At 47.5% G+C, this 26,178-nt stretch overlaps 1 protein-coding gene across 5 annotated transcripts in view; it reads left to right on the top strand.

Annotated features, from left to right (window-relative positions):
• The window catches only part of FLT3 (fms related receptor tyrosine kinase 3), a 238,801-nt gene that overhangs the window by 169,890 nt on the left and 42,733 nt on the right, over window positions 1-26,178 (top strand). For all 5 annotated transcript variants that reach the window (XM_063951725.1, XM_063951722.1, XM_063951724.1 and 2 more), the window contains one exon: window positions 17,209-17,362. In XM_063951725.1, coding sequence (XP_063807795.1) covers window positions 17,209-17,362 — 154 coding nt within the window. The remainder of the gene's footprint in view (window positions 1-17,208; window positions 17,363-26,178) is intronic.

Below are 26,178 nucleotides of genomic sequence, written 5' to 3'. Positions count from 1 at the left end.
ACCCTCTCCTCCTTCAAATCCTTCACTCCATTGGTCTGTGTGATACTGCCCTCTGCTGGCTGACCTCCTACCTCTCTGACCGCTCTTTCTCTGTCTCCCCTCATGACTTTACCTCCCCAGCACTTCCCCTAACAGTATGTGTCCCCCAAGGTTCTGTTCTTGGACCTCTCCTTTTCTTTCTCTATATGTCCTCTTTAGGCAATCTCATTCACTCTTTAGACTTCCAATATCATCTCTAAGCTGATGATACTCAAATATATCTTTCGTCCCCCGACCTCTCTCCTCACTCATATCTCTGACAGTCTCTCTGCTATCACTTCTTAGATGTCCCAGCGCTATCTTAAACTTAACATGTCTAAGACTGAGCTGACCACCTTTGCACAGCATAACTTCAATTTCAACAATTTCATTATCTATTTATCTCCTCCTATCTATCTTCTCTAGCCCCCAAGTGCACTGTTTTGGACACATTCAGTACCTCTCACAGTCGTGCCGTTTCCATCTCAAAAATATTTCCAAGATTAGACCCTTTCTCACCCTAGACTAAGACACTAAGACCCTCATCCCCTCACTGGTCATCTCCAGATTGGACTACTGTAATCTCCTCCTATCTGGGCTCCCTGACAAATGCCTCTCTCCTCTCCAATCCTCAATGCTGCTGCCCGTTTCATCTTCCTCTCCAAGTGTACTATGTCCACCTCCCCTCTCTTACAAGCAGCGGTGCAAGTATGCGGGTACGCTCGGGGTACGGAGTACCCTTAAGAATTTGGCAGCAGGTACGCAGTACCCCCTGCCACACACTTTGCTATTACCACAATTATAATGTGCCACAACGTAAGAATACCATGGTGCTTGGCAGCATGACAGCTCCTCCCACTTTGTCAGGGTTACTGGGAGTGCGACAGTGGCTGTATTTTCCTGCTATAATGGAGGCATTACTATATATTGTTATTAAATTGGGGGCATTACTATATATTTCTATTGTACTGGAGGTATCACTATATATTTCTATTTTACTGGAGGCATTACTATATATTTTTAGCCTTGCCTCCAGATTCCCCAAAAAAAGGGGCTGTGTCATGTGGTCACGCTGCTGGTGTCATGTAGCCACTCCCACTAGCAGCATGTGGCCACGCCTCCTCCCAACACATGGCCACGCCCATTTCGGCACTCAGTACCACTAAGATAATAGGATTTTAATACCTACCGGTAAATCCTTTTCTCTTAGCCCGCAGAGGATGATGGGGACACTTCAAGAACCATGGGGTATAGATGGGATCCGCAGGAGACATGGACACTTTAAGACTTTGAAGGGGTGTGAACTGGCTCCTCCCTCTATGCCCCTCCTCCAGACTCCAGTTATAGAAACTGTGCCCAGGGAGACGGACATTTCGAGGAAAAGGAGTTATTGTTAAACTAAGGTGAGATACATACCAGCTCACACCACAAACACGCCGTACAACATGACATTTAACAGAACTCCAGTCAACGCCATGAACCATGTCAGCAACAGGCTGACTATAACAGAAACACAACCTGTGTGTAAACACAACTAATAACTGCAGATAGAGTCCGCACTGGGACGGGCGCCCGGCATCCTCTACTGACTAAGAGAAAAGGATTTACCGGTAGGTATTAAAATCCTATTTTCTCATACGTCCTAGAGGATGCTGGGGACACTTCAAGAACCATGGGGTTTATACCAAAGCTCTAGAACGGGCGGGAGAGTGCGGATGACTCTGCAGCACCGATTGACCAAACATGAGGTCCTCATCAGCCAGGGTATCAAACTTGTAAAATTTCTCAAAAGTGTTTGAACCCGACCAAGTAGCTGCTCGGCAGAGTTGTAATGCCGAGACCTCCCGGGTAGCCGTCCAAGATGAGACCACCTTCCTGGTAGAGTGGGCCTTCACTGATTTCGGTAATGGCAATCCAGCCGTAGAATGAGCATGCTGAATCGTATTACAGATCCAGCGCGCAATAGTCTGCTTGGAAGCAGGCGTCCCAATCTTGTTGGCAGCGTACAGGACAAACAGAGTTTCCATTTTCCTAAGTTGAGCCATTCTGGTGACATAAATCTTTAAGGCCCTGACAACATCAAGAGATTTTGACTCCGCGAAGGCGTCAGTAGCCACCGGTACCACAATAGGCTGGTTTATGTGGAACGATGAAACCACCTTCGGCAGAAATTGTTGACGAGTCCTCAACTCTGCTCTATCTTCATGGAAGATTAAATAAGGACTCTTGTGAGACAAAGCCGCTAACTCAGACACCCGCTTTGCGGATGCTAAGGCCAATAGCATGGCCACTCTGCCTTCTGTAAAGGTTCAAACCAATGTGACTGAAGGAAATGCAAGATCCCATGGTGCCACTGGGGGCACAAATGGAGGTTGAATGTGCAAAACTCCTTTCACGAAAGTCTGAACTTCTGGAAGGGAGGCCAATTGTTTTTGAAAGAAAACCGATAAGGCCGAAATTTGTACTTTAATCGAGCCTAACTTTAGGCCTGCATCCACACCTGCTTGCTGAAAATGGAGAAAACGCCCTAGCTGAAATTCTTCCATAGGAGCCTTCTTGGATTCACACCAAGACGCATATTTTCTCCAAATACGGTGATAATGTTTAGATGTTACTCCTTTTCTAGCTTGAAGAAGTGTGGGAATGACTTCACTGGGAATACCCTTTCGAGCTAGGATCCGGCGTTCAACTGCCAAGCCGTCAAACGTAGCCGCGGTAAGTCGTGATATACGCACGGCCCCTGCTGTAACAGATCCTCTCGTAGAGGAAGAGGCCAGGGATCTCTTATGAGTAATTCCTGAAGATCTGGATACCAAGCCCTCCTTGGCCAGTCCGGAACAATGACGATTTTGTTCTTCTTATGATCTTTGCAATGAGTGGAAGCGGAGGGAACACGTACACCGACTGAAACACCCATGGTGTCACCAGTGCGACCACTGCTATTGCTTGAGGGTCCCTCGACCTGGAACAATATCTCTGAAGCTTCTTGTTGAGGCGAGACGCCATCATGTCTATTTGAGGAATTCCCAAAAGACTTGTCACTTCTGTGAAGACCTCTTGATGAAGACCCCACTCTTCTGGATCGAGATCGTGTCTGCTGAGGAAGTCTGCTTCCCAGTTGTCCACTCCTGGAATGAAGATTGCTGACAGAGCGCTTGTATGTCTTTCCGCCCAGCTGAGAACTTTTGTGGCCTCTGCCATTGCCGCCCTGCTCTTTGTTCCGCACTGGCGGTTTATGTGCGCTACTGCTGTTATGTTGTCCGACTGTATTAGGACGGGCCGATTGCGAAGAAGACGTTCCGCTTGAAGAAGACCGTTGTAAATGGCCCTTAACTCTAGAACGTTTATGTGTAAACAAACTTCCTGGTTTGACCATTTTCCCTGGAAGGTTTCCCCCTGTGTGACTGCTCCCCAGCCTCGGAGACTCGCATCCGTGGTTACTAGGATCCAGTCCTGGATCCCGAACCTGCGTCCCTCTAGGAGGTGAGAGCTGTGCAGCCACCACAGGAGTGAGATTCTGGTCTTGGAGGACAAGATTATTTTCCGGTGCATGTGCAGATGGGATCCGGACCACTTGTCCAATAGGTCCCACTGAAACACTCTGGCATGGAATCTGCCAAATTGAATGGCCTCGTAGGCCGCCACCATCTTCCCCAGCAATCGAGTGCATTGATGGATTGATACTCCCACTGGTTTCAAAATTTGTTTGACCAAACTCTGAATTTCCAGAGCCTTCTCTTCTGGAAGAAACACTCTCTGTAATTCCGTGTCCAGAATCATTCCCAAAAACGACAGCCATTTTGTCGGATTTAGCTGTGACTTCGGCAAGTTCAGGAGCCAACCATGTTGCTGCAGAACTGTCAGGGAGAGCGCAATGTCCTGCTCCAGCTTGTCTTTGGATCTCGCCTTTATCAGGAGATTGTCCAAGTAAGGGATAATTGTGACTCCTTGGGGTATATTTACTAAGCTCCTGATTTTGACCGATTTGGTGTTTTTTCATCAAAGTGTCATCTCGGGAATTTACTAAACTCAAATCTCGGCAGTGCATTCGTATTTTTTTTGAAGTCAAAGAAAAAAAATACGTATGACTACACCATCGGTCAAATACGGCTGTTATTTGATACAACTCGGGTAATTTACTAAAAATTCTATTCCAAGTACCAGCTTGCGGGGGAGGCTTGCTGGGACTTTTAGTACTGCTACAAAAAACAATATTCTTATTTTTTCACAAGGCTATCAGCCCCCCATCCACCGCCCTTGGATGGGGGGGACAGCCTCGGGCTTCACCCCTGGCCCTTGGGTGGCTGGAGGGGGGGGTACCTCTTGATTTAAGGGGTCCCCACTCCTCCAGGGTACCCCGGCCAGGGGTGACTAGTTAGTGATTTAATGCCAGGGCCGCAGGGACCTATATAAAAGTGTCCCCCGGCTGTGGCCTTATCTCTCTGACTAGTGGAGCCCGGTGCTGGTACAAAAAATACAGGGGACCCCTACGCTTTTTGTCCCCTGTATTTTTTGCACCAGGACCAGGCGCAGAGCCCGGTGCTGGTTGATCAAATATGGGGGAACCCCTGTCATTTTTTCCCCCATATTTTTTCAACCAGGACCGGCTCAAAGAGCCCGAGGCTGGTTTTGCTTAGGAGGAGGGACCCCACGCATTTTATTTTTTTATTTTTAACACTTTCATTTTTTTTTAAAGGTGCACAATGAAGCCCTGCACGGATCTCACAGATCCGGCCGAGATTCATTGTGTTAATGTCGGCAGTGTTTTACTATTCACTCCCGTAAAACACTGCCTGAAAATACGAATGACATCGACATCGAAAAACTCGAAAAATGCAGAATACGACAGCATAGTAAATGAGTCGTAAAAAATTCAAAAAGTTGCAATTTCACACATTCAATGTCATTCGTGTTTGAACTTTAACCTCATTCAGTAAATTACGAATTTTAGTAAATATACCCCCTTGTTTGCGAAGGAGATCTATCATTTCCGCCATTACCTTGGTGAAATTTCTCGGAGCCGTGGACAGACCAAACGGCAACGTCTGAAATTGGTAATGACAATCCTGAATAGCAAACCTCAGGTAAGCCTAATTCGGAGGATATATGGGGACGTGTGTCACGTCTAGCAAAGTTTGGGGATCCGGCAGTTGAGACTTGCCCAAGGAGGTAGCAGGCTGGGGAAGAACAAACTGAGGGGGTTGGATATAGTTCCTTTGCATGGGATACGGAGCAATGAAGGATGTAGGCGGAGTTTGAGAGTCAATGGAAAGTATTTATTATGTACAGAGCAGAGGTAGAAAACTGAGGTTGATGAACGGTGACTTGAGAACGTGGTCGTAGACAAAGAACTGTGGAACTGTGGGTGAGAGTAAAACGAGGCTGAAGACAAGAACCGTGGACTGCGACTTATGAGATGAAACTGCGGTAGAGGAGCTGAGAACTGTGGACGGTAGTTTGGGTCGTGACTGGAGACTGAGAACTGTAGACTGTGGCTTGAAAGATGAAGCTGGAGATAACGAGCTGAGGACTGTGAATGGTGGTTCGAGGACTTGGCTGGAAGTAAGAATCTGCGGACTGTGGCTTGGAGGACGAGGCAAGAGACCCGGGGGCGTCCGTGCCCAAAGGGTCTTACTGAACCGGGTTTTCCAAGAGCGTCTCCACGGGCAGCAGCAGGCTAAGAACGGGAAAACTGCAGCAGCAACTGAGAACTGGCAAAGCAGGGTTAGAAGTACCAGAATACAGCAGGAATCCTGGGAGCACAGGCTAAAGCACCTACAACAGGGTTGTAACTTGAAGCACTGGCATCCCTGTCCTAAACCAGCCCCCTTTTATAGGAAGAAGTCTCCCTGGATTGGCTGGAAAACTAGGAACAGGAATTATGTCAGAAACTTGGTCTCCAACATGGCGGCGCCCAGTAATGCAGACCTTTTCTGACAACATGCTGCTCACTGCCCCTGGTCTCCTAGGCAATGGCTTAGCGAGAGCGAGCTGCTGCAGCGGCGTCCCGCCGCCACGAGCGGACCCACTCAACGCCATTACCGCTGCCTGTACCCTTGAACCCAGCGCCGCAGCCCTCCACCGCCGCTGCCTGGCCGCCCGTGAAGCCCGCCCCGCAGCCCCAGCGTTCCAGTAAGACCCCGGACGCTGACAGTACCCCCCCTTTGCGGGTGGACTCCGGACACCTATAAGGTTTAGCTGGAAATTTGGCATGAAATGTCCGAAGAAGTCTTGGGGCATGGACGTCTTCTGCCTCTACCCAGGACCTTTCCTCAGGTCCATATCCTTTCCAATCAACTAGGTACTGGAGGCGACCATATCGTTTGCGGGAGTCGAGGATCTTATGAATCTCAAATTCGTCTCCTTGTGTTGACTGGATCTTGGGTGATTTAGGTAGAGCAGCTCTGAATTGATTGAGTACCAACGGTTTTAAGAGAGAAATATGAAAAGCGTTAGGGATTCTTAAATGTGGAGGTAACTTCACCTTGTAAGCCACAGGATTCAAAACTCTTTCGATTGGGTAGGGCCCAATAAACCTGGGAGCAAACTTCTTTGTAGGAACCTTCAATCTTAGGTTACGTGTGGAAACCCAAACCCGATCTCCCACTTTAAGACTTGGTACCGCTTTTCGCTTTAGATCTGCGTAGGTCTTATACTTCTTGGATGTCTTGAGCAAGGCCTTGTGAATTTGTTTCCAGGTTTCAGTAAATTGTCTAAGTGTTGACTCTGCGGCAGGAACCTCGAGTGTAGGCAGAAGTTGGAAGTCAGGAACTTTCGGATGATAACCATAATTAATGAAAAATGGAGAAGATTTTGTGGCAGAGTAATAAAGATTGTTATGGGCAAATTCTGCAAATGGGAGGAAGTCCAGCCAGTCGTCCTGAGAGGAGGACATGAATAAACGCAGAAATGTCTCCAGGTCCTGGTTCACTCTTTCTGTTTGACCATCCGTTTGAGGATGATATCCTGAGGAGAAATTTAATTTCACGCCAAGAGCAGAACATAGGGATCTCCAAAACTTGGCCACAAACTGGGGACCTCTATCAGATACGATTTCCTGCGGTAATCCATGGAGACGAAAAATCTCTGCTATGAATAATTTTGCCAGCTGGGATGCTGATGGAAGACTGGCCAGGGGAACAAAGTGTGCCATTTTAGAAAATCGATCAACTATGACCCATACGGTGTTCCGTCCGCCAGACACAGGCAAATCAGTAATAAAGTCCATAGAAATATGTGTCCATGGTCTTTGCGGCACAGGTAGCGGATGAAGTAACCCGGCTGGAGGACCTTTAGGACTTTTATGCTGAGCACACTTTGGACAGGCAGCCACGAATTCCTGTACATCAGTCCTGAGATGAGGACACCAGTAGGAGCACTGAATGAATTTGAGTGTTTTATGACCACCCGCATGGCCCATGAAGGAGGAGGAGTGAGCCCATGTAAGCAGTCTCTTGCGAAGATTTGGAGCAACGAAGATCTTTCCTGGAGGAGGAAGTGGAGAGGTATTGGTTGCTGAAAAAGAGGTGGAGTCTAAGATGTATTGTTCTTTTGAACGGTCAGAGGGTTCTTCAGAACTCAAGGAACGAGATAATGCATCTGCCTTTTTGTTGAGGGACCCTGGGCTGTAACTAAGTTTAAAGTTGAAACGGGTAAAGAAGAGTGCCCATCTTGCTTGACGTGGATTCAGACATCGGGCTGACTGTAGATACAGGAGGTTCTTATGATCCGTGGTTACCGAGATTGGATGCTGAGCTCGCTCCAACAAATACCTCCACTCCTCAAAGGCTAACTTAATTGCTAGTAATTCTTGTTCCCCAATAGCGTAATTCTGCTCAGCGGGGGAGAATCTTCGCGAGAAGAACGCACAAGGATGGACTTTCTTGTCCTCGAAGAGCTGAGATAAAACTGCTCCCACTCCTACCGTGGAGGCATCGACTTCCACCGGGAACGGACGACTGAGATCAGGTTGTCGAAGAACAGGAGCGGTCATGAAGGCCTTCTTTAACGATGAAAAGGCTTCTAAAGCCTCTGGAGACCATTTGGCTGGATCGGCTCCTTTCCTGGTTAATGCTGTTATGGGGGCTATGACAGAGGAATAATTCTGAATGAATCTTTGGTAGAAGTTAGCGAACCCCAGGAAACGTTGAACTCCCTTAAGGGAAGCTGGAAGCAACCAATCCTGAATCGCTTGGACTTTAGCGGGATCCATCTGCAATTTCTGCCCTGAAAGGATGTAACCGAGGAATGGAATCGTGGGTACTTCGAAGGTGCACTTCTCGAGCTTACAAAATAGTTGATTCCTCCGTAAACGAGTTAGAACTTCTTTGACTTGTTCTCGATGGGTCTTCAGATCCCTAGAAAAAATGAGGATGTCATCCAAGTAAACCACCAAGCAGTCATAGAGGAGATCTCTGAAGATTTTATTAACGACTTCTTGAAAGACGGCTGGGGCGTTACCAGATATTCGTAGTGGCCATCGCGGGTATTAAAAGCCGTCTTCCATTCGTCACCTGGGCGAATACGTATAAGGTTGTAGGCTCCCTGTAAGTCCAGCTTAGTGAATACAGTAGCTCCTTTAACACGGTCGAACAGTTCTGGAATTAGAGGTAATGGATATCTGTTCTTAATTGTAATGTCATTGAGACCTCTATAGTCAATACAGGGCCGCAGACCCCCATCCTTCTTTTTGACAAAGAAAAACCCTGCCCCAGCCGGAGAGGTGGATGACCTAATGAACCCTTTTTCCAAGTTCTCCCGGATATACTCCGACATGGCCTGAGTCTCAGGGAGTGAGAGCGGGTAGATTCGACCTCGGGGAGGAGTCTTGCCGGGTACCAGATCAATGGGACAATCCCAAGTGCGATGCGGAGGCAAGGTGTCCGCCCCATGCTTACTAAAAACATCTTGGAAGGCCTGGTATTCTGCAGGGAGGCTGGAAGGACTAGAAGAGCAGAGAGGTCTTACAGAGGGCAAACAGTTCTGAAAGCAGTTTCGTCCCCAGGAAAGAACATCCATGGTTTGCCAATCTATGTGGGGATTGTGTCTAGTTAACCATGGAAATCCTAGGATCAGTTCGTGAGAGGCTTTGGGAATTACTAGGAAAGAGATGTTTTCCGAATGAAGAGCTCCAACCTTCATCTTAAGAGGAATTGTACGAAGAGTGATAATTCCCTCAGGAATATGACTTCCATCCACAGCAGTAATTGAGATGGTACGATCCAAACGGACCGTTTGTATCCCAGATTATTTGACCAGAGCTGATGTAATAAAACTTTCGGCGGCTCCGGAGTCGAGTAGTGCAGGGATGAGAAGAGAGGAAGAAGGAAGCTCCAGGTGGGTTAACAAGACTGACTCTTTCTTGGCAAGTAATTCTGAGAATTCTCCTAGCTTGACCTCTCCGGCACAAGCTAGGAGCGGGCGTTTCCCGGACGTTGGCTACAAGATTTAACAAAATGATCAGATGCACCACAGTACAGGCATAAGTTCCCTTGTCGCCGTCTCTGACGTTCCTCGTTGGAAAGACGGGAACGATTGATCTGCATGGGTTCCTCAGTAGTTGGAGTTGATGGTGTTGGTGGAGGAACGACTCGAGGCCTGGGACGATCTGACCGTGATTTCTCCATACAGCGTTCTCTGTATCTTAAGTCAAATTTATTGCATAGGGAAATTAACTTATCCAACTTATCAGGTACGTCCTGAGTCGCGAGGTCATCTTTGATCTTCTCGGAGAGACCGCTCCAGAAAGCTGCGATGAGAGCCTCCTCATTCCAGTTCAGTTCAGAGGAGAGAGTACGAAACTGGATCACGTACTGACTGACCGTACGCGTGCCCTGACGCAGGCGCAGGATCTCCAATGAGGCAGCAGAAGTCCTGCCCGGTTCGTCGAAGATTCTTCGAAAGGCGGCTACAAACTCTGAGTAGTTAGACAGGATTGGATCCGACCTCTCCCACAATGGTGACACCCATTCCAACGCTTGCCCAGTAAGTAAAGAAATTATATAGGCTACCTTGGTTCGTGCTGATGGGAAACTGGCCGACTGTAGTTCGAACTGGATTTCACACTGGTTAAGAAACCCACGGCATTGCTTTGGATTCCCATCGAATTTACTGGGAGATGGCAAATGCAACCGTGGAAGTGGGCCTGGCACAGGAGGAAGCGGAACCGGAGGTGCTAATGTGGGAGCAGCTGTAGGAACTTGAGGAGCCGTCATGGCAACACAGAGAGAATCGAGACGTTCGGACATACTCTGCATGAACTGCACAATTTGAGATTGTGTGGCCTCCTGCTTACTTAAGCGAGACCAGATATCTGCGGTTGAATCTCCTCCTGAGGCCTGATCACCCGTCGAATCCATTGGGCCAGTGCTTACAGTCACGTCTAGCAAAGTTTGGGGATCCGGCAGTTGAGACTTGCCCAAGGAGGCAGCAGGCTGGGGAAGAACAAAATGAGGGGGTTGGATATAGTTCCTTTGCATGGGATACGGAGCAATGAAGGATGTAGGCGGAGTTTGAGAGTCAATGGAAAGTATTTATTATGTACAGAGCAGAGGTAGAAAACTGAGGTTGATGAACAGTAACTTGAGAACGTGGTCGTAGACAAAGAACTGTGGAACTGTGGGTGAGAGTAAAACGAGGCTGAAGACAAGAACCGTGGACTGCGACTTATGAGATGAAACTGCGGTAGAGGAGCTGAGAACTGTGGACGGTAGTTTGGGTCGTGACTGGAGACTGAGAACTGTAGACTGTGGCCTGAAAGATGAAGCTGGAGATAACGAGCTGAGGACTGTGAATGGTGGTTCGAGGACTTGGCTGGAAGCAAGAATCTGCGGACTGTGGCTTGGAGGACGAGGCAAGAGACCCGGGGTTGTCCGTGCCCAAAGGGTCTTACTGAACCGGGTTTTCCAAGAGCGTCTCCACGGGCAGCAGCAGGCTAGGAACGGGAAAACTGCAGCAGCAACTGAGAACTGGCAAAGCAGGGTTAGAAGTACCAGAATACAGCATGAATCATGGGAGCACAGGCTAAAGCACCTACAACAGGGTTGTAACTTGAAGCACTGGCATCCCTGTCCTAAACCAGCCCCCTTTTATAGGAAGAAGTCTCCCTGGATTGGCTGGAAAACTAGGAACAGGAATTATGTCAGAAACTTGGTCTCCAACATGGCGGCGCCCAGTAATGCAGACCTTTTCTGACAACATGCTGCTCACTGCCCCTGGTCTCCTAGGCAATGGCTTAGCAAGAGCGAGCTGCAGCAGCGGCGTCCCGCCACCACGAGCGGACCCCCTCAACGCCATTACCGCTGCCTGTACCCTTCAGCCCTCCACCGCCGCTGCCCGGCCGCCCGTGAAGCCCGCCCCGCGGCCCCAGCGTTCCGGTAAGACCCCGGACGCTGACAACGTGTAAGTAGGCATCCTTTATGTCGACCGACACCATGAAATCCCCTTCCTCCAGACTGGAGATCACTGCTCGGAGAGATTCCATCTTGAATTAGAATTTTCTTAGGTAAAGATTGAGGGACTTTAGGTTCAGAATTGGTCTGACCGAGCCGTCCGGTTTCGGGACCACAAACAGGCTTGAATAAAAGCCTTCTCCCTGTTGTGACGGGGGAACCCTGATAATGACTTGATTTAGACACAGCTTTTGTATTGCATCGCATACAACCTTCCTGTCCGGAAGAGAAGCTGGTAAGGCCGATTTGAAAAATCGGTGAGGGGGAACGTCTTGAAACTCCAGTTTGTACCCCTGGGACACTATCTCTAAAACCCATGGGTCCAGCCCAGAATTGACTGAAGAGCTTGAGACGTGCCCCCACCGGTGCGGACTCCCGCAGAGGAGCCCCAGCGTCATGCAGTGGATTTGGCCGAAGCCGGGGAGGACTTCTGCTCCTGGGAACCTGCCACGGCCGGAGATCTTTTACCTTTTCCCCTTCCCCTATTAGTAAGGAAGGAATAACCTCGGCCTTTTTTGTATTTATTTGGCCAAAAGGACTGCATCTGAAAGTGGTGAGATTTCTTTTGTTGTGGAGGAACATAAGGCAAAAATTACGACTTATCCGCGGTAGCCGTAGATACCAGATCAGTGAGACCCTCACCAAACAAGACACTACCTTTATATGGGAGAGACTCCATAGCTTTCTTAGAGTCAGGATCAGCATTCCATTGATGAATCCACAATGCCCTCCTAGCTGAAATCGCCATGGCATTGGCCTTTGATCCCAAAATGCCAATATCTCTCGCCGCCTCCTTTAGGTAGGCCGCAGCGTCCCTGATATAACCTAGAATTAACAGGATACTATCCTTATCTAGGGTATCTATATCAGATGACAAGTTTTCTGCCCACTTTCCGATAGCACTACTCACCCACGCAGATGCGATGGTTGGTCTGAGCAGTGTACCTGTGGTGACGTAAATGGATTTTAACGTATTTTCCTGTCTACAATCCGCAGGATCCTTAAGGGCTGCCGTGTCAGGAGACGGTAAAGCCACCTTTTTATACAACCGTGATAGAGCCTTGTCCACAATGTGGGATGACTCCCACTTTTCTCTATCCCCAGAGGGGAACGGATACGCCACCTGAATCCTTTTGGGAATCAGAAACTTTTTGTCAGGATTTTCCCACATTTTTTCAAACAGAGTGTTCAGTCCATGAGAGGGAGTAAACGTTACCTCAGGTTTCTTTCCCTTAAACATACAGACCCTAGTATCAGGAACCGCAGGGTCTTCAGTAATATGTAACACGTCTTTTATTGCCACAATCATGTACTGAATGTTCTTTGACAATTTTGGGTCTAATCTGGCATCACTATAGTCGACACTGGAGTCAGTGTCCGTGTCGGTATCTGTGTCTGCCAACTGAGCAAACGAACGCTTATGTGCCCCCGAGGGGGTCTGAACCTGTGATTACACATCCTCCACAGATTTCTTCCATGCCTGGTTCTGAGAATCATATCTATCTAATCTCTTATTAATAAGAGCCACAATAGCATTCAAGGCATTCAACACGTTTACCCAATCAGGAGTCGGTGGTGCCAACAGGGTCACTCCCACAGCCGTTTCTGTCCCTAACACAGTCTCCTCCTGGGAAGAGCACTCCGCCTCAGACATGCCGACACACGCGTACCGACACCCACAGACACACTGGGCAAAAAGGGGACAGACCCACAGTAAAGCCTGTCAGAGAAACACAGAGAGAGTTTGCCAGCTCTTAACCCAGCGCTCAATCCCGGTTCTGAAACGTTAATATAAAGCTTCAGACCTGTAGCGCTCTTATAATACTTATATTTGCACCAAATCAACTGTGCCCCCCCCGTTTTGCACCCTGTCACTTGTACAGCAGTGTTGGGGAAGGACCAGCGTCTCTGCAGCTCAGTGAAGAGAAAATGGCGCTGAGGAGAGCTGTGAGGGCTAAGCCCCGCCCCCTTAATGGCACGCTTCAGCCCCGCTATTTTTCTAATATAATCACACTGGCGGGGGTTAGAATTTTGTGTCTAAGCACTTAATTTCTACTTTGCCAGCCTTAAAGTGGAGTTTTATGCTGCCCATGCCCCCCCCACCCCCTGCACCCTGTAGTGCCGCTGTGTGTGGGAGCATGGTGCGCAGCGCGATCGCTGTGCGGTACCTCAGAAGCCGTCACTGAAGTCTTCGTTTCTTCTTCTACTCACCTGTCTTCTGACTTCTGGCTCTGCAAGGAGGGTTACGGCGGGCTCTGGGAGTGAACCTTTAGGCGTACCTAGTGTTCCAAACCCTCAGGAGCTAATGGTGTCCTGTAGCCAAGAAGCAGAGCCTTTAAACTCACTAGAAGTAGGTCTGACTTCTCTCCTCTAAGTCCCACGATGCAGGGAGACTGGTGCCAGCAGTCCTCCCTGAAAATAAAAAACCTAACATAAAGTCTTTTCAGAGAAACTCAGTAGAGCTCCTCCAAGTGCATCCAGTCTCACGGGGCATAATTCTAAAACTGGAGTCTGGAGGAGGGGCATAGAGGGAGGAGCCAATTCACACCCCTTCAAAGTCTTAAAGTGCCCATGTCTCCTGCGGATCCCGTCTATACCCCATGGTTCTTGAAGTGTCCCCAGCATCTCTAGGACGTATGAGAAAATATTTCTACTTGCACCACTGCTTACAAGCCCTACACTGGCACCCCTTCCCTTTCCAAATCCAATTCAAGGTTTTTAACACTCACTTAAAGAGCCCTCAACCATTCCTCATCCATTTACATATCTAACCTTATCTTCCTTTAGAATCCCAACCACCCTCTTTGTTCCACAAATACATGCCGCCTCTCCTGCCAACTAATGACTTCTTCCCATTCCTGCCTCGAAGATTTTGACCGTGGTGCTCTCTACCCCTGGAATTCTCTACCTCTCCCTGTCAGACTCTCCACCTCTCTACAAAACTTCAAACAAGCTCTCAAGACCCACTTCTTCATCAAACCCAGCCAACTCTCATCCCAACCCTCTGTTACATGCTCACTTCTACCCCATCTGTGTCACCCCTGTCTGACTGCCCCTCCCCTGTACAATGCAAGCTCTCAGAAGCAGGGGCCTTTCCCTTCATGTGCTTTTCCCTATCTTAGACTATTTTAGATTCCATACTCCCTACAATGACACCTAACCCTTGATTTCTGCTAGCATGAAGATTATTTCAGTGTCCTGTCCCCTGATGAAGAAATATTTATATACCATGTACTTGTCCTACATTGTCTTGTGCTGTACGTAAGTCATTGTTTTCCTGTTTCCATTTATTTTTGTACTTTGTTAGCTGTTGCAGAACCCTTGTGGCACCATATAAAAAAATGATAGTAATAACAATAATAATAATAATAATAATAGTAATAACAACAACAACAACAACAATAGACTGTTCTGGCTGTAGCAAATCAGTAATTCACAACTTGGTTGGGGCTTTGCTGAGGATCCAGGACCCATCTGCAGGTACTATGGAATGGTTCTCTCTATGGGGGAGATGTGGTACATTTTGTTCAATAAAAATCAGTAGGAAGTGGTAGTCAATTTATGGCTGTTTTTAGAGTGAATGTTTTTGTTATTTTTTAAGGTCGATTTTTTTTTTCAGTCTACTTGTGGTCAATTTGGAACTGACAAAAACGACAGACTTTACAAAGATGGAATGACATCAACGTCGATTTTAAAATCGACTGTTAGTAAATATGCAATTTAGTCTCTAAAACACGCTGTCGCTGTTGGAAGATTTAGTTTTTTTTTTCTAAATCGGTCTATAAATCGATCTTTAGTAAACATACTCCATGGTATACTATTAACACCTTGAATACGCTCCTGCTAGAGATGCTGAAACCAGCCTCAAATAGATTTTCAAACTGGTTCTGCAATTTGGATTTAAAATTTGAATTTCAAGCTAGATTCAAGAAAGACTATGAAGTTGATTGACACACAATGGAGCATTAATATCGACAGTTATTAACTTTGGCTTTTTTTTTAAATTCGAGGAATTCAACTTGTCGAAAAGCACATGGACCGACGGAATAGCTGCCAATCCACGTGCCTGTGTAGAAAACGGGGCCAAAACCTGTCTTTTCGACCACCTCAATTCGACTTTAAAAAAAGTTGAACTGAGATTGGGAGAGCAGCGCCGGAGACTGGAGAGCCGAGGCGGGGATGGGGTGAGCAGCGCTGGAGGATGTCACAGCCGCCGCTCACAGCAGCGTACTCCCGGCTCCAGATTGAGATGTCATTGAATAGCACAGGTCGGATCCATTCTGACAAATGAATGTCGGAATGGATCCGACTTCAATTAAATATACCCCTTGGACTGCAAAAGCCGGCGTAAGAAAAAAAAAACACAAGTTTATTAAGTAAAATTATTATTATTTTTTAAACAGTGTTAAAAACTTGGAAAAAAACAACTAAGTTTAAAGTGATCAGAGCACTCAGATTTAGAGCCACACACTGGAACTGGGTTGTTTTTGGCCAACAAACTGCAGAAAATGTGAAAGTTTTAGACATCTTTATTTATTCAGGACGAGCTTGACAAATAGCACCAGACCGTAATCCCCATTGCGAATAATGGTGACTGAGGTATTTTACTGAATGTAACTTAGGTTAATGCATGAGATATTTTTGATACAGTATCTACTGCGTTCAACCTATGGTACTGTAAAACGAGGTGATAAATCATGAAGAAAGTACTGTTTCCACATTATTTAAAAGACAGATAAACTTGATAAATAGATCCCCTATTAAGGGATGGCGGTCATTAGGTCGACATGGAAAAAGGTCGACATGAGTTTTTCACAAATTTTTTCATTTTTATTTTACCTTTTTCATACTTAACGATCCACGTGGACTACAAATGGAAATGGTAACCTGTGCCGAATGCGGTGGTAGCAGAGCGAGGCACCTTGCCCGAAGCATGGTGAGCCATGCGAGGGGACACAGTGCACTAATTGGGGTTCCCGGTCACTTTATGAAAAAAACAACACCAAAAAAAGTAAAAAAACTCATGTCGACCTCTTTCCATGTCGACCTAGTACATGTCGACCGAACGTGGTCGACCCAATGTATGTCGACCTAACTCATGTCGATCTAATGACCATGTCGGCCTAGTGATCATGTCGACCAAACTTGGTCGACCCAATGTATGCCGCCCTAACTCATGTCGATCTAATGAATCACACCCCCTATTAAGAGCAGACTGCCACACATCAGCCATCTACATTGTAAGAGTGAAACAATATTTCCTTTGTGTAAGTTTAAAGAACAGTGGGCCTGATTCATGTTTGTAAGTAAAGTTAAAAAAGCAAGCAACTGGACAAAACCATGTTGCACTGCAGATGGGGCGGATGTAACACGTGCAGAGAGAGTTAGATTTGTGTGAGGTGTGTTCAAATTCAAAACTTAATTACAGTGTAAAAATAAAGCTCTCTAACATTTTTGGGCTACATGCAAAAGCAGCCAGTTTTTACCCTGCACAGAAACATTATAAATGTGTTTGCTTCCCTTGCATGGCAGCATGGTTTGTCCCAGACACAAAGTTACTTGCTGTTTTTGCTTTACTTACTTTACAAACATGAATCAGGCCCTGTGTCTCATAAGGACTAACAATACAAAACATAACTTTGTTTTTTATTTCTAAAAATACATATGTGTTACATATCTATCTTTGATGGCTGTAACAAGTATTGAACAATATTTTATTTTATGGCCATTTCTATTGCAGGCCCAATATATCTCATTTTTGAATACTGTCGTCATGGTGATCTTCTCAATTATTTGAAAAGAAACAGAGAGATGTTCCACAAAACCTGGTCTGATGTCATTAAAGACAATAACTTCACTTTTTACCATAATTTCAACCAGGAGGAACAGTTCAGGTATCACAGTGCTATTATAATATTTCTTATGTTGTTTTCTTTCTATACAACCCTAAACCAACTAAGGGGTATATTCAATTGAAGTCGAAAACTGCCATCTGTCGAAAACACGGCAGTTTTCGACTTTTTAAGGTCGAATCCTGATTCGACCTATTTAATATTTTGCTAAATTTTTCGACAAGTCGATAAATTCGACTTGTCAAAAAGCACGTGGATCGGCGGAATAGCTGCCGATCCACGTGTTTATGACAAAAATGGGGCCAAATCCAACAGGTTTTGGCCCCCTTTTCGATCATCTCAGTCCGACATCAAAATGATGTCGGACTGAGATGCGGAGCCGGAGGAGGCGGGGGTGGGGGGAGCCGCAGGGAGACAGCCGGCGGGCATACAGGGAGATCAGCGCTATAGAAGCGCTGCAGCTGGATGTCACTCACCCGCCTGACCTCACGGCAGCTTCCACCCGGCTCCAGCACGCTGCTGGTGCCGGGTGGAAGCTGCCGTGAGGTCGGGCGGCTGAGTGACATCCTGCTGCTGATCTCCCTGTATGCCCGCCGTCTGTCCCCCCGCGGCTTGCCCCCCTGCGTCCCATCTAAATTTGACTTGAAAAAGTCGAATTAAGATGGGATTGAATAGGGGTTGTCGGATCCATTCCGACAAATACATGTCGGAATGGATCCGACTTTAATTGAATATACCCCTAAGTGTGATATTCCTATAATGTAGTGCTTGGAAAGATTTGGATTGGGGTATAACTGTAGAGACCACAGCTGTGATAAAGGGAATGTATGTTCTTTTAAGCTGTAAGCATTTATCAGAGGTGGTAGATCTAATATAGTCATTTTTTACTAACCCCTCACCTCTTCCTTCTCCCTGCACACAGGGTGTCTGGATTGTAGTTTAATATAGGTAAATGAAAGACCTTGCAGCATGAAAAACCATCTCTCATGTCTAGTTACCAATGTTCAGGGACACATTGCTGTTGAGTCGCATGTATCTAGGCTTGTTATCAGAGACACTATCTCTGCAGGACAGCTGCAATTCCCATTAGATCATATATACTGGATGAGTTATAATATGCTTTTGCATTTTAAATGCAAAATTTTAAGCCTCCAGAATAAGAAAGGTGTAAAAATTACATCTACCGTGAACACAAATAAAAAAATAAAACTGTAGTTAATATACACTGAAAAATAGGGACAGCCCCATGAACAAATCTTAAAAAAATAGGATTTTAATACCTACCGGTAAATCCTTTTCTCTTAGTCCGTAGAGGATGCTGGGGTCATCATAGAACCATGGGGTATAGACGGGATCCGCAGGAGACATGGGCACTTTAAGACTTTGAAAGGGTGTGAACTGGCTCCTCCCTCTATGTCCCTCCTCCAGACTCCAGTTATAGGAACTGTGCCCAGGGAGACGGACATTTCAAGGAAAGGATTTATTGTTAAACTAAGGTGAGATACATACCAGCTCACACCTCAAGCATGCCGCACAACGTGGCATTCAACAGAACACAAGCCAACGGCATGAACACTTGCAGCAACATGCTGACAAAAACGTAACACAACATGTGTGTAACCACAACTAATAACTGCAGATACAGTACGCACTGGGACGGACGCCCAGCATCCTCTACAGACTAAGAGAAAAGGATTTACCGGTAGGTATTAAAATCCTATTTTCTCATACGTCCTAGAGGATGCTGGGGTCTTCATAGAACCATGGGGTTATACCAAAGCTCTAGAACGGGCGGGAGAGTGCGGATGACTCTGCAGCACCGATTGACCAAACTGAAGGTCTTCATCGGCCAAGGTGTCAAACTTGTAGAACTTCGCAAATGTTTTTGACCCCGATCAAGTAGCTGCTCGGCAAAGTTGCAATGCCGAGACCCCCCGGTCAGCCGCTCAGGATGAGCTCACCTTTCTAGTAGAATGGGCTTTCACCGATTCCGGTAACGGCAATCCAGCTGTGGAATGAGTGTGCTGAATCGTGTTACAGATCCAGCGTGCAATGGTCTGCTTGGAAGCAGGACACCCAACCTTGTTGGGAGCATACAGGACAAACAGAGCCTCTGTTTTCCTAATCTGAGCCGTTCTGGTGACATAAATCTTCAAAGCTCTGACCACATCCAGAGATTTTGACTCAGCGAAGGCGTCAGTAGCCACAGGCACCACAATAGGTTGGTTCATGTGGAAAGAGGAAACCACCTTCGGTAGAAATTGTTGACGTGTCCTCAATTCAGCTCTGTCTTCATGGAAGATCAAATAAGGGCTCTTGTGAGACAAGGCCGCTAACTCAGACACCCGCCTTGCAGATGCCAAGGCCAACAGGATGACCACTTTCCAAGTGAGGAATTTCAACTCCACCTTCCATAAAGGTTCAAACCAATGTGATTGAAGGAACTGCAACACCACATTAAGATCCCATGGTGCCACTGGAGGCACAAATAGAGGTTGGATGTGCAACACGCCTTTCACGAAAGTCTGAACCTCTGGAAGGGAAGCCAATTGTTTCTGAAAGAGAACCGATAAGGCCGAAATCTGTACCTTAATTGAGCCCAATTTTAGGCCCGCATCCACACCTGCTTGTAGAAAATGGAGAAAACGTCCTAGTCGAAACTCTTCCATAGGAGCCCCCTTGGATTCACACCAAGAAACATATTTTCTCCAAATACGGTGGTAATGTTTAGACGTTACCCCTTTTCTGGCCTGAATAAGTGTGGGAATGACTTCACTGGGAATACCCTTAACGGGCTAGGATTTTGCGCTCAACTGCCATGCCGTCAAACGTAGCCGCGGTAAGTCCTGATACACGCACGGCCCCTGTTGTAACAGGTCCTCGCGCAGAGGAAGAGGCCAGGGATCTCCTATGAGTAATTCCTGTAGATCTGGATACCAAGCCCTCCTTGGCCAGTCTGGGACAATGAGGATCGCCCAGGTCTTATGATCTTTAGAACCTTTGGAATGAGAGGAAGTGGAGGGAATACATACACCGACTGAAACACCCACAGTGTCACCAGTGCATCCACTGCAATTGCTTGAGGGTCCCTTGACCTGGAACAATATCTCTGAAGCTTCTTGTTGAGACGAGATGCCATCATGTCTACTTGAGGAACTCCCCAACGACTTGTCACCTCTGCGAAGACTTCTTGGTGGAGGCCCCACCTCCTGGATGGAGATCGTGTCTGCTGAGGAAATCTGCTTCCCAGTTGTCCACTCCTGGAATGAAGATCGCTGACAGAGTGCTTGTATGCTATTCCGCCCAGCGGAAAATCCTTGTGGCTTCTTCCATTGCCGTTCTGCTTTTCGTTCCTCCCTGACGGTTTATGTACGCTACTGCTGTTACATTGTCCGACTGGATCAGTACAGGCAGATCTCGAAGAAGATGTTCCGCTTGCAGAAGGTCGTTGTAAATGGTCCTTAACTCCAAAACATTTATGTGGAGACAAGTTTCCTGACTTGACCATCTTCCTTGGAAGTTTTCTCCCATTGTGACTGCCCCCCAGCCTCGGAGGCTTGCATCCGTGGTCACCAGGATCCAGTCCTGTATCCCGAACCTGCGCCCCTCTAGGAGGTGAGAGCTGTGCAGCCACCACAGGAGTGATAACCTGGTCTTGGAAGACAGGATTATCATCCGGTGCATGTGTAGGTGGGACCCGGACCACTTGTCCAACAGGTCCCACTGGAACACTCTGGCATGGAACCTGCCAAACTGAATGGCCTCGTAGGCCGCAACCATTTTCCCCAGCAACCGAATGCATTGATGGATTAACGCTCTTGCTGGTTTCAGAATTTGTTTGACCAGACTCTGAAGTTCCAGAGCTTTGTCCACTGGAAGAAAGACTCTCTGTAGTTCTGTGTCCAATATCATTCCCAAAAACGACAACCGCAGCGTCGGAATCAACTGTGATTTTGGCAAATTTAGGAGCCAACCATGTTGCGGAAGAACTGTCAGGGAGAGTGCAATGTTTTGCACCAACTGGTCCCTGGATCTCGCCTTTATCAGGAGATCGTCCAAGTATGGGATAATCGTGACTCCTTGCTTGTGAAGGAGAACCATCATCTCCGCCATCACTTTGGTGAAAATCCTCGGAGCCGTGGACAGACCAAACGGCAACGTTTGAAATTGGTAATGACAATCCTGAATTGCAAACCTCACGTAAGCCTGATGCAGAGGATAAATGGGAACATGTAAGTAGGCATATTTTATGTCCACCGACACCATAAAATCCCCTTCCTCCAGACTGGAGATCACTGCTCGGAGAGGCTCCATCTTGAATTTGAATTTCTTTAGGTAAAAATTTAGGGATTTCAGGTTTAGGATTGGTCTGACTGAGCCATCCAGCTTCGGGACCACAAAACCGGCTCGAATAAAAGCCTTCTCCCTGTTGTGACTGGGGAACCCTGACGATAACTTGATTTTGACACAACTATTGTATTGCGTCACAAACTACCTCCCTGTCCGGAAGAGAAGCTGGTAAGGCCGATTTGAAAAAAAGGTGAGGGGGAACGTCTTGAAACTCCAGCTTCTACCGTTGGGATACTATTTGTAAAACCCATGGGTCTAGGTTCGAACGAACCCAAAACTGACTGAAGAGTTTGAGACGTGACCCCACCGGTGCGGACTCCCGCATAGGTGCCCCAACGTCATGCAGTGGAATTGGCAGAAGCCTGGGAGGACTTCTGCTCCTGGGAGCCTGATAAGGCTGGTGATCGTTTACCTCTTCCCCTTCCTCTAGTAGCAAGGAAGGAAGAACCTCAGCCCTTTCTGTATTTATTGGGCCGAAAGGACTGCATCTGATAGTGATGCGTTTTCTTTTGTTGTGGAGGAACATAAGGCAAAAAGGATGACTTACCCGCGGTAGCTGTAGACACCAAATCATCAAGGCCGTCACCAAATAAGGCCTTACCTTTATATGGTAGAGATTCCATTCTTTTCTTGGAATTAGCATCAGCATTCCATTGGTGTATCCACAACGCTCGTCTAGCTGAGACTGCCATGGCATTGGCCTTAAATCCCAACAGACCAATATCTCTCGCAGCTTCCTTAAGGTATGCTGCAGCGTCCTTGATATAACCCAGCGTCAAGAGGACGCTATCCCTATCTAGGGTATCTATTTCAGAAGACAAGTTGTCTGCCCACTTTTCGATAGCACTACTTACCCACGCAGACGCAATGACAGGTCTGAGTAGCGCACCTGTGGTCGCATAAATGGACTTTAACGTAGTTTCCTGTTTACGATCCGCAGGATCCTTAAGGGCCGCCGTGTCAGGTGACGGGAGAGCCACCTTTATAGACAAACGTGACAGGGCCTTGTCCACGGTGGGGGGTGACTCCCACTTTTCCCTATCTGCAGAGGGAAACGGATAAGCTACCGTAATTCTTTTGGGAATCTGAAACTTTTTGTCAGGAGCTTCCCAGAGTTTTTCAAATAGCGTGTTCAGTTCATGAGAGGGAGGAAACGTTACCTCAGGTTTCCTTTCCTTATACATACAGACCCTTTTATCAGGGACAGCCGGGTCCTCAGTGATATGTAATACCTCTTTAACTGCCACAATCATGTACTGAATGCTTTTTGCCAATTTTGGATCTAATCTGGAATCGCTATAGTCGACGCTAGAATCAAAATCCGTGTTGGTATCAGTGTCTGCCAATTGGGCCAGCGTACGTTTCTGTGACCCTGAGGGGACCTGACTTTGCAATAACATATCTTCTACAGATTTCTTCCATGCCTGGGTCTGAGATTCAGACTTATCTAGCCTCTTACTAAGAGCCACATTAGCATTCAAGGCGTTCAACACATTTACCCAATCCGGCATCGGCGGTGCCGACAAGGTCACCCCCTGCAGCCGTTTCTGTCCCTAATACAGCCTCCTCCTGGGAAGAGCCGTCAGCCTCAGACATGTCGACACACGTGCACCAAACACCCACAGACACACCGGGCATATAGGGAACAGACCCACAGTAAAGCCTGTCAGAGAGACACGGAGGGGATTTGCCAGCTCACACCCCAGCGCCCAATCAGCGGTTCTGAAGCGCCCAATAAACGCCCCAGACCTATAGCGCTTTTTATATAAAGTATATTGCCCCCCCCCCCCCGTTTTTGCACCCTGATACTTGTCTGTGTGAAGGAAGGACCAGCGTCTCTGCAGCCTGATGGAGAGAAAATGGCGCTGAGTGAGCTGTGAGGACGAAGCTCCGCCCCCTTAATGGCCCGCTTCCGTCCCGCTTCTTGTATGATTATACTGGCGGGGGATGTCCACTGAGGATTTATTAGCTGCCCAGGGAGCCCCCCCGCGCCCTGCACCCTGTAGTGCTGCATGTATGTGGGAGCTTGGCGCGCAGCGTCCACGCGCTGTGGTACCTCATATAAATGCCGTCACTGAAGTCTTCTTTTCTTCATCTACTCACCTGTCTTCTGGCTCTGTAAGGGGGTGACGGCAGGCTGCGGGAGTGAGCATCTAGGCGTACCCAGCGATCAGCACCCTCAGGAGCTAATGGTGTCCTGTCAGCCAGAAGCAGAGCCCTTGAACTCACTGGAAGTGGGTCATACTCCTCTCCCCTAAGTCCCGCGAAGCAGGGAGACTGTTGCCAGCAGCCTCCCTGAACATAAAAAACATAACAAAAAGTATTTTCTCTGACGTCCTAGTGGATGCTGGGGACTCCGTAAGGACCATGGGGAATAGCGGCTCCGCAGGAGACTGGGCACATCTAAAGAAAGCTTTAGGATCACCTGGTGTGCACTGGCTCCTCCCCCTATGACCCTCCTCCAAGCCTCAGTTAGATTTCTGTGCCCGACGAGAAGGGTGCACACTAGGGGCTCTCCTGAGCTATTTGTGAAAGTTTTAGTTTAGGTTTATATTTTCAGTGAGACCTGCTGGCAACAGGCTCACTGCATCGAGGGACTAAGGGGAGAAGAAGCGAACTCACCTGCGTGCAGAGTGGATTGGGCTTCTTAGGCTACTGGACATTAGCTCCAGAGGGACGATCACAGGTTCAGCCTGGATGGGTCACCGGAGCCGCGCCGCCGTCCCCCTTACAGAGCCAGAAGAGCGAAGAGGTCCGGAAAAATCGGCGGCAGAAGACGATCCTGTCTTCAGATAAGGTAGCGCACAGCACCGCAGCTGTGCGCCATTGCTCTCAGCACACTTCACACTCCGGTCATTGAGGGTGCAGGGCGCTGGGGGGGGCAGCGCCCTGAGACGCAATAAATCGATAAAAAACCTTATATGGCTAAAATAAATGCATCACATATAACTCCTGGGCTATATGGATGCATTTAACCCCTGCCAAAACATACAGAAAAAGGATGATAAGGACGCCGAGAAAGTGGCGGAGCCTATCTCCTCAGCACACTGGCGCCATTTTCCCTCACAGCTCAGTTGGAGTGAAGCTCCCTAGCTCTCCCCTGCAGTCACTACACTACAGAAAGGGGTTAAAAAAGAGAGGGGGGCACAAATTAGGCGCAGTATATAACAATACAGCAGCTATAAAGGGAAAAACACTTATATAAGGTTATCCCTGTATATATATATAGCGCTCTGGTGTGTGCTGGCAAACTCTCCCTCTGTCTCCCCAAAGGGCTAGTGGGGTCCTGTCCTCTATCAGAGCATTCCCTGTGTGTGTGCTGTGTGTCGGTACGTTGGTGTCGACATGTATGAGGAGAAAAATGATGAGGAGACGGAGTAGAGTGTCTGAAATAGTGTTGTCACCCCCTAGGGGGTCGACACCTGAGTGGATGTACTGTTGAAATTGCGTGACAGTGTCAGCTTTGTATAAAAGACAGTGGTTGACATGAGACAGCCGGCTACTCAGCTTGTGCATGTCCAGACGTCTCATACAGGGGCCCTAAAGCGCCCGTTACCTCAGATACAGACGCCGACAAGGGTACTGACTCCTGTGTCGACGGTGAAGAGACAACCGTGATTTCCAATAGGGCCACACATTGCATGATTGAGGCAATGGAAAAAGTTTACACTTTTCTGATAATATGAATACCACCAAAAAAAGGGGTATTATGTTTGGTGAGGAAAAACTTCCTGTAGTTTTCCTGAATCTGAGAAATAAAATGAGGTGTGTGATGATGCGTGGGTTTCCCCCCGATAACAATTGATAATTTCTAAAAAGTTATTGGCAGTATACCTTTTCCCGCCAGAGGTTAGGGTGCGTTGGGAAACACCCCCTAGGGTGGATAAAGCGCTCACACGCTTGTAAAAACAAGGGCTCTACCCTCTCCTGAGATGGCCGCCCTTAAGGATCCTGCTGATAGAAAGCAGGAGCGTATCCTAAAATGTATTTACACACATACTGGTGTTATACTGCGACCAGCAATCGCCTCAGCCTGGATGTGCAGTGCTGGGTTGGCGTGGTCGGATTCCCTGACTGGAAATATGATATCCTAGATAAGGACAGTATATTATTGCCTATAGAGCAATTAAAAGATGCATTTCTATATATGCATGATGCACAGCGGAATATTTGCCGACTGGCATCAAGTATAAGTGCGTTGTCCAATTATTCCAGTAAAGTGGTCAGGTGATGCGGATTCCAAACGGCATTTGGAAGTATTGCCTTAAAAGAGGGGATGTACCCCAGGTCGCCTTTCAAAATAAGACGCCGTATTATCAGGCACAGTCCTGGTTGGCAAGCGGACAAAAGGGTTCCTCTTTTCTGCTCGTGACAGAGGGAGAGGAAAATGGCTGCAGAGATCAGCCAGTTCCAAGGAACAGAAACCCTTTTCCGCCTCTGCCAAGCCCTCAGTATGACGCTAGGGCTTTACAAGTTCAGGCACGGTGGGGTCCCGTTCTCAATGAATT

This window comes from Pseudophryne corroboree, chromosome 2, assembly GCF_028390025.1.
Source record: "Pseudophryne corroboree isolate aPseCor3 chromosome 2, aPseCor3.hap2, whole genome shotgun sequence".
NCBI classification, from domain to species: Eukaryota; Metazoa; Chordata; class Amphibia; order Anura; family Myobatrachidae; genus Pseudophryne; species Pseudophryne corroboree.
The sequence above is the reverse complement of the archived record's forward strand: the minus strand, read 5'-3'. Positions and strand labels throughout refer to the sequence as shown.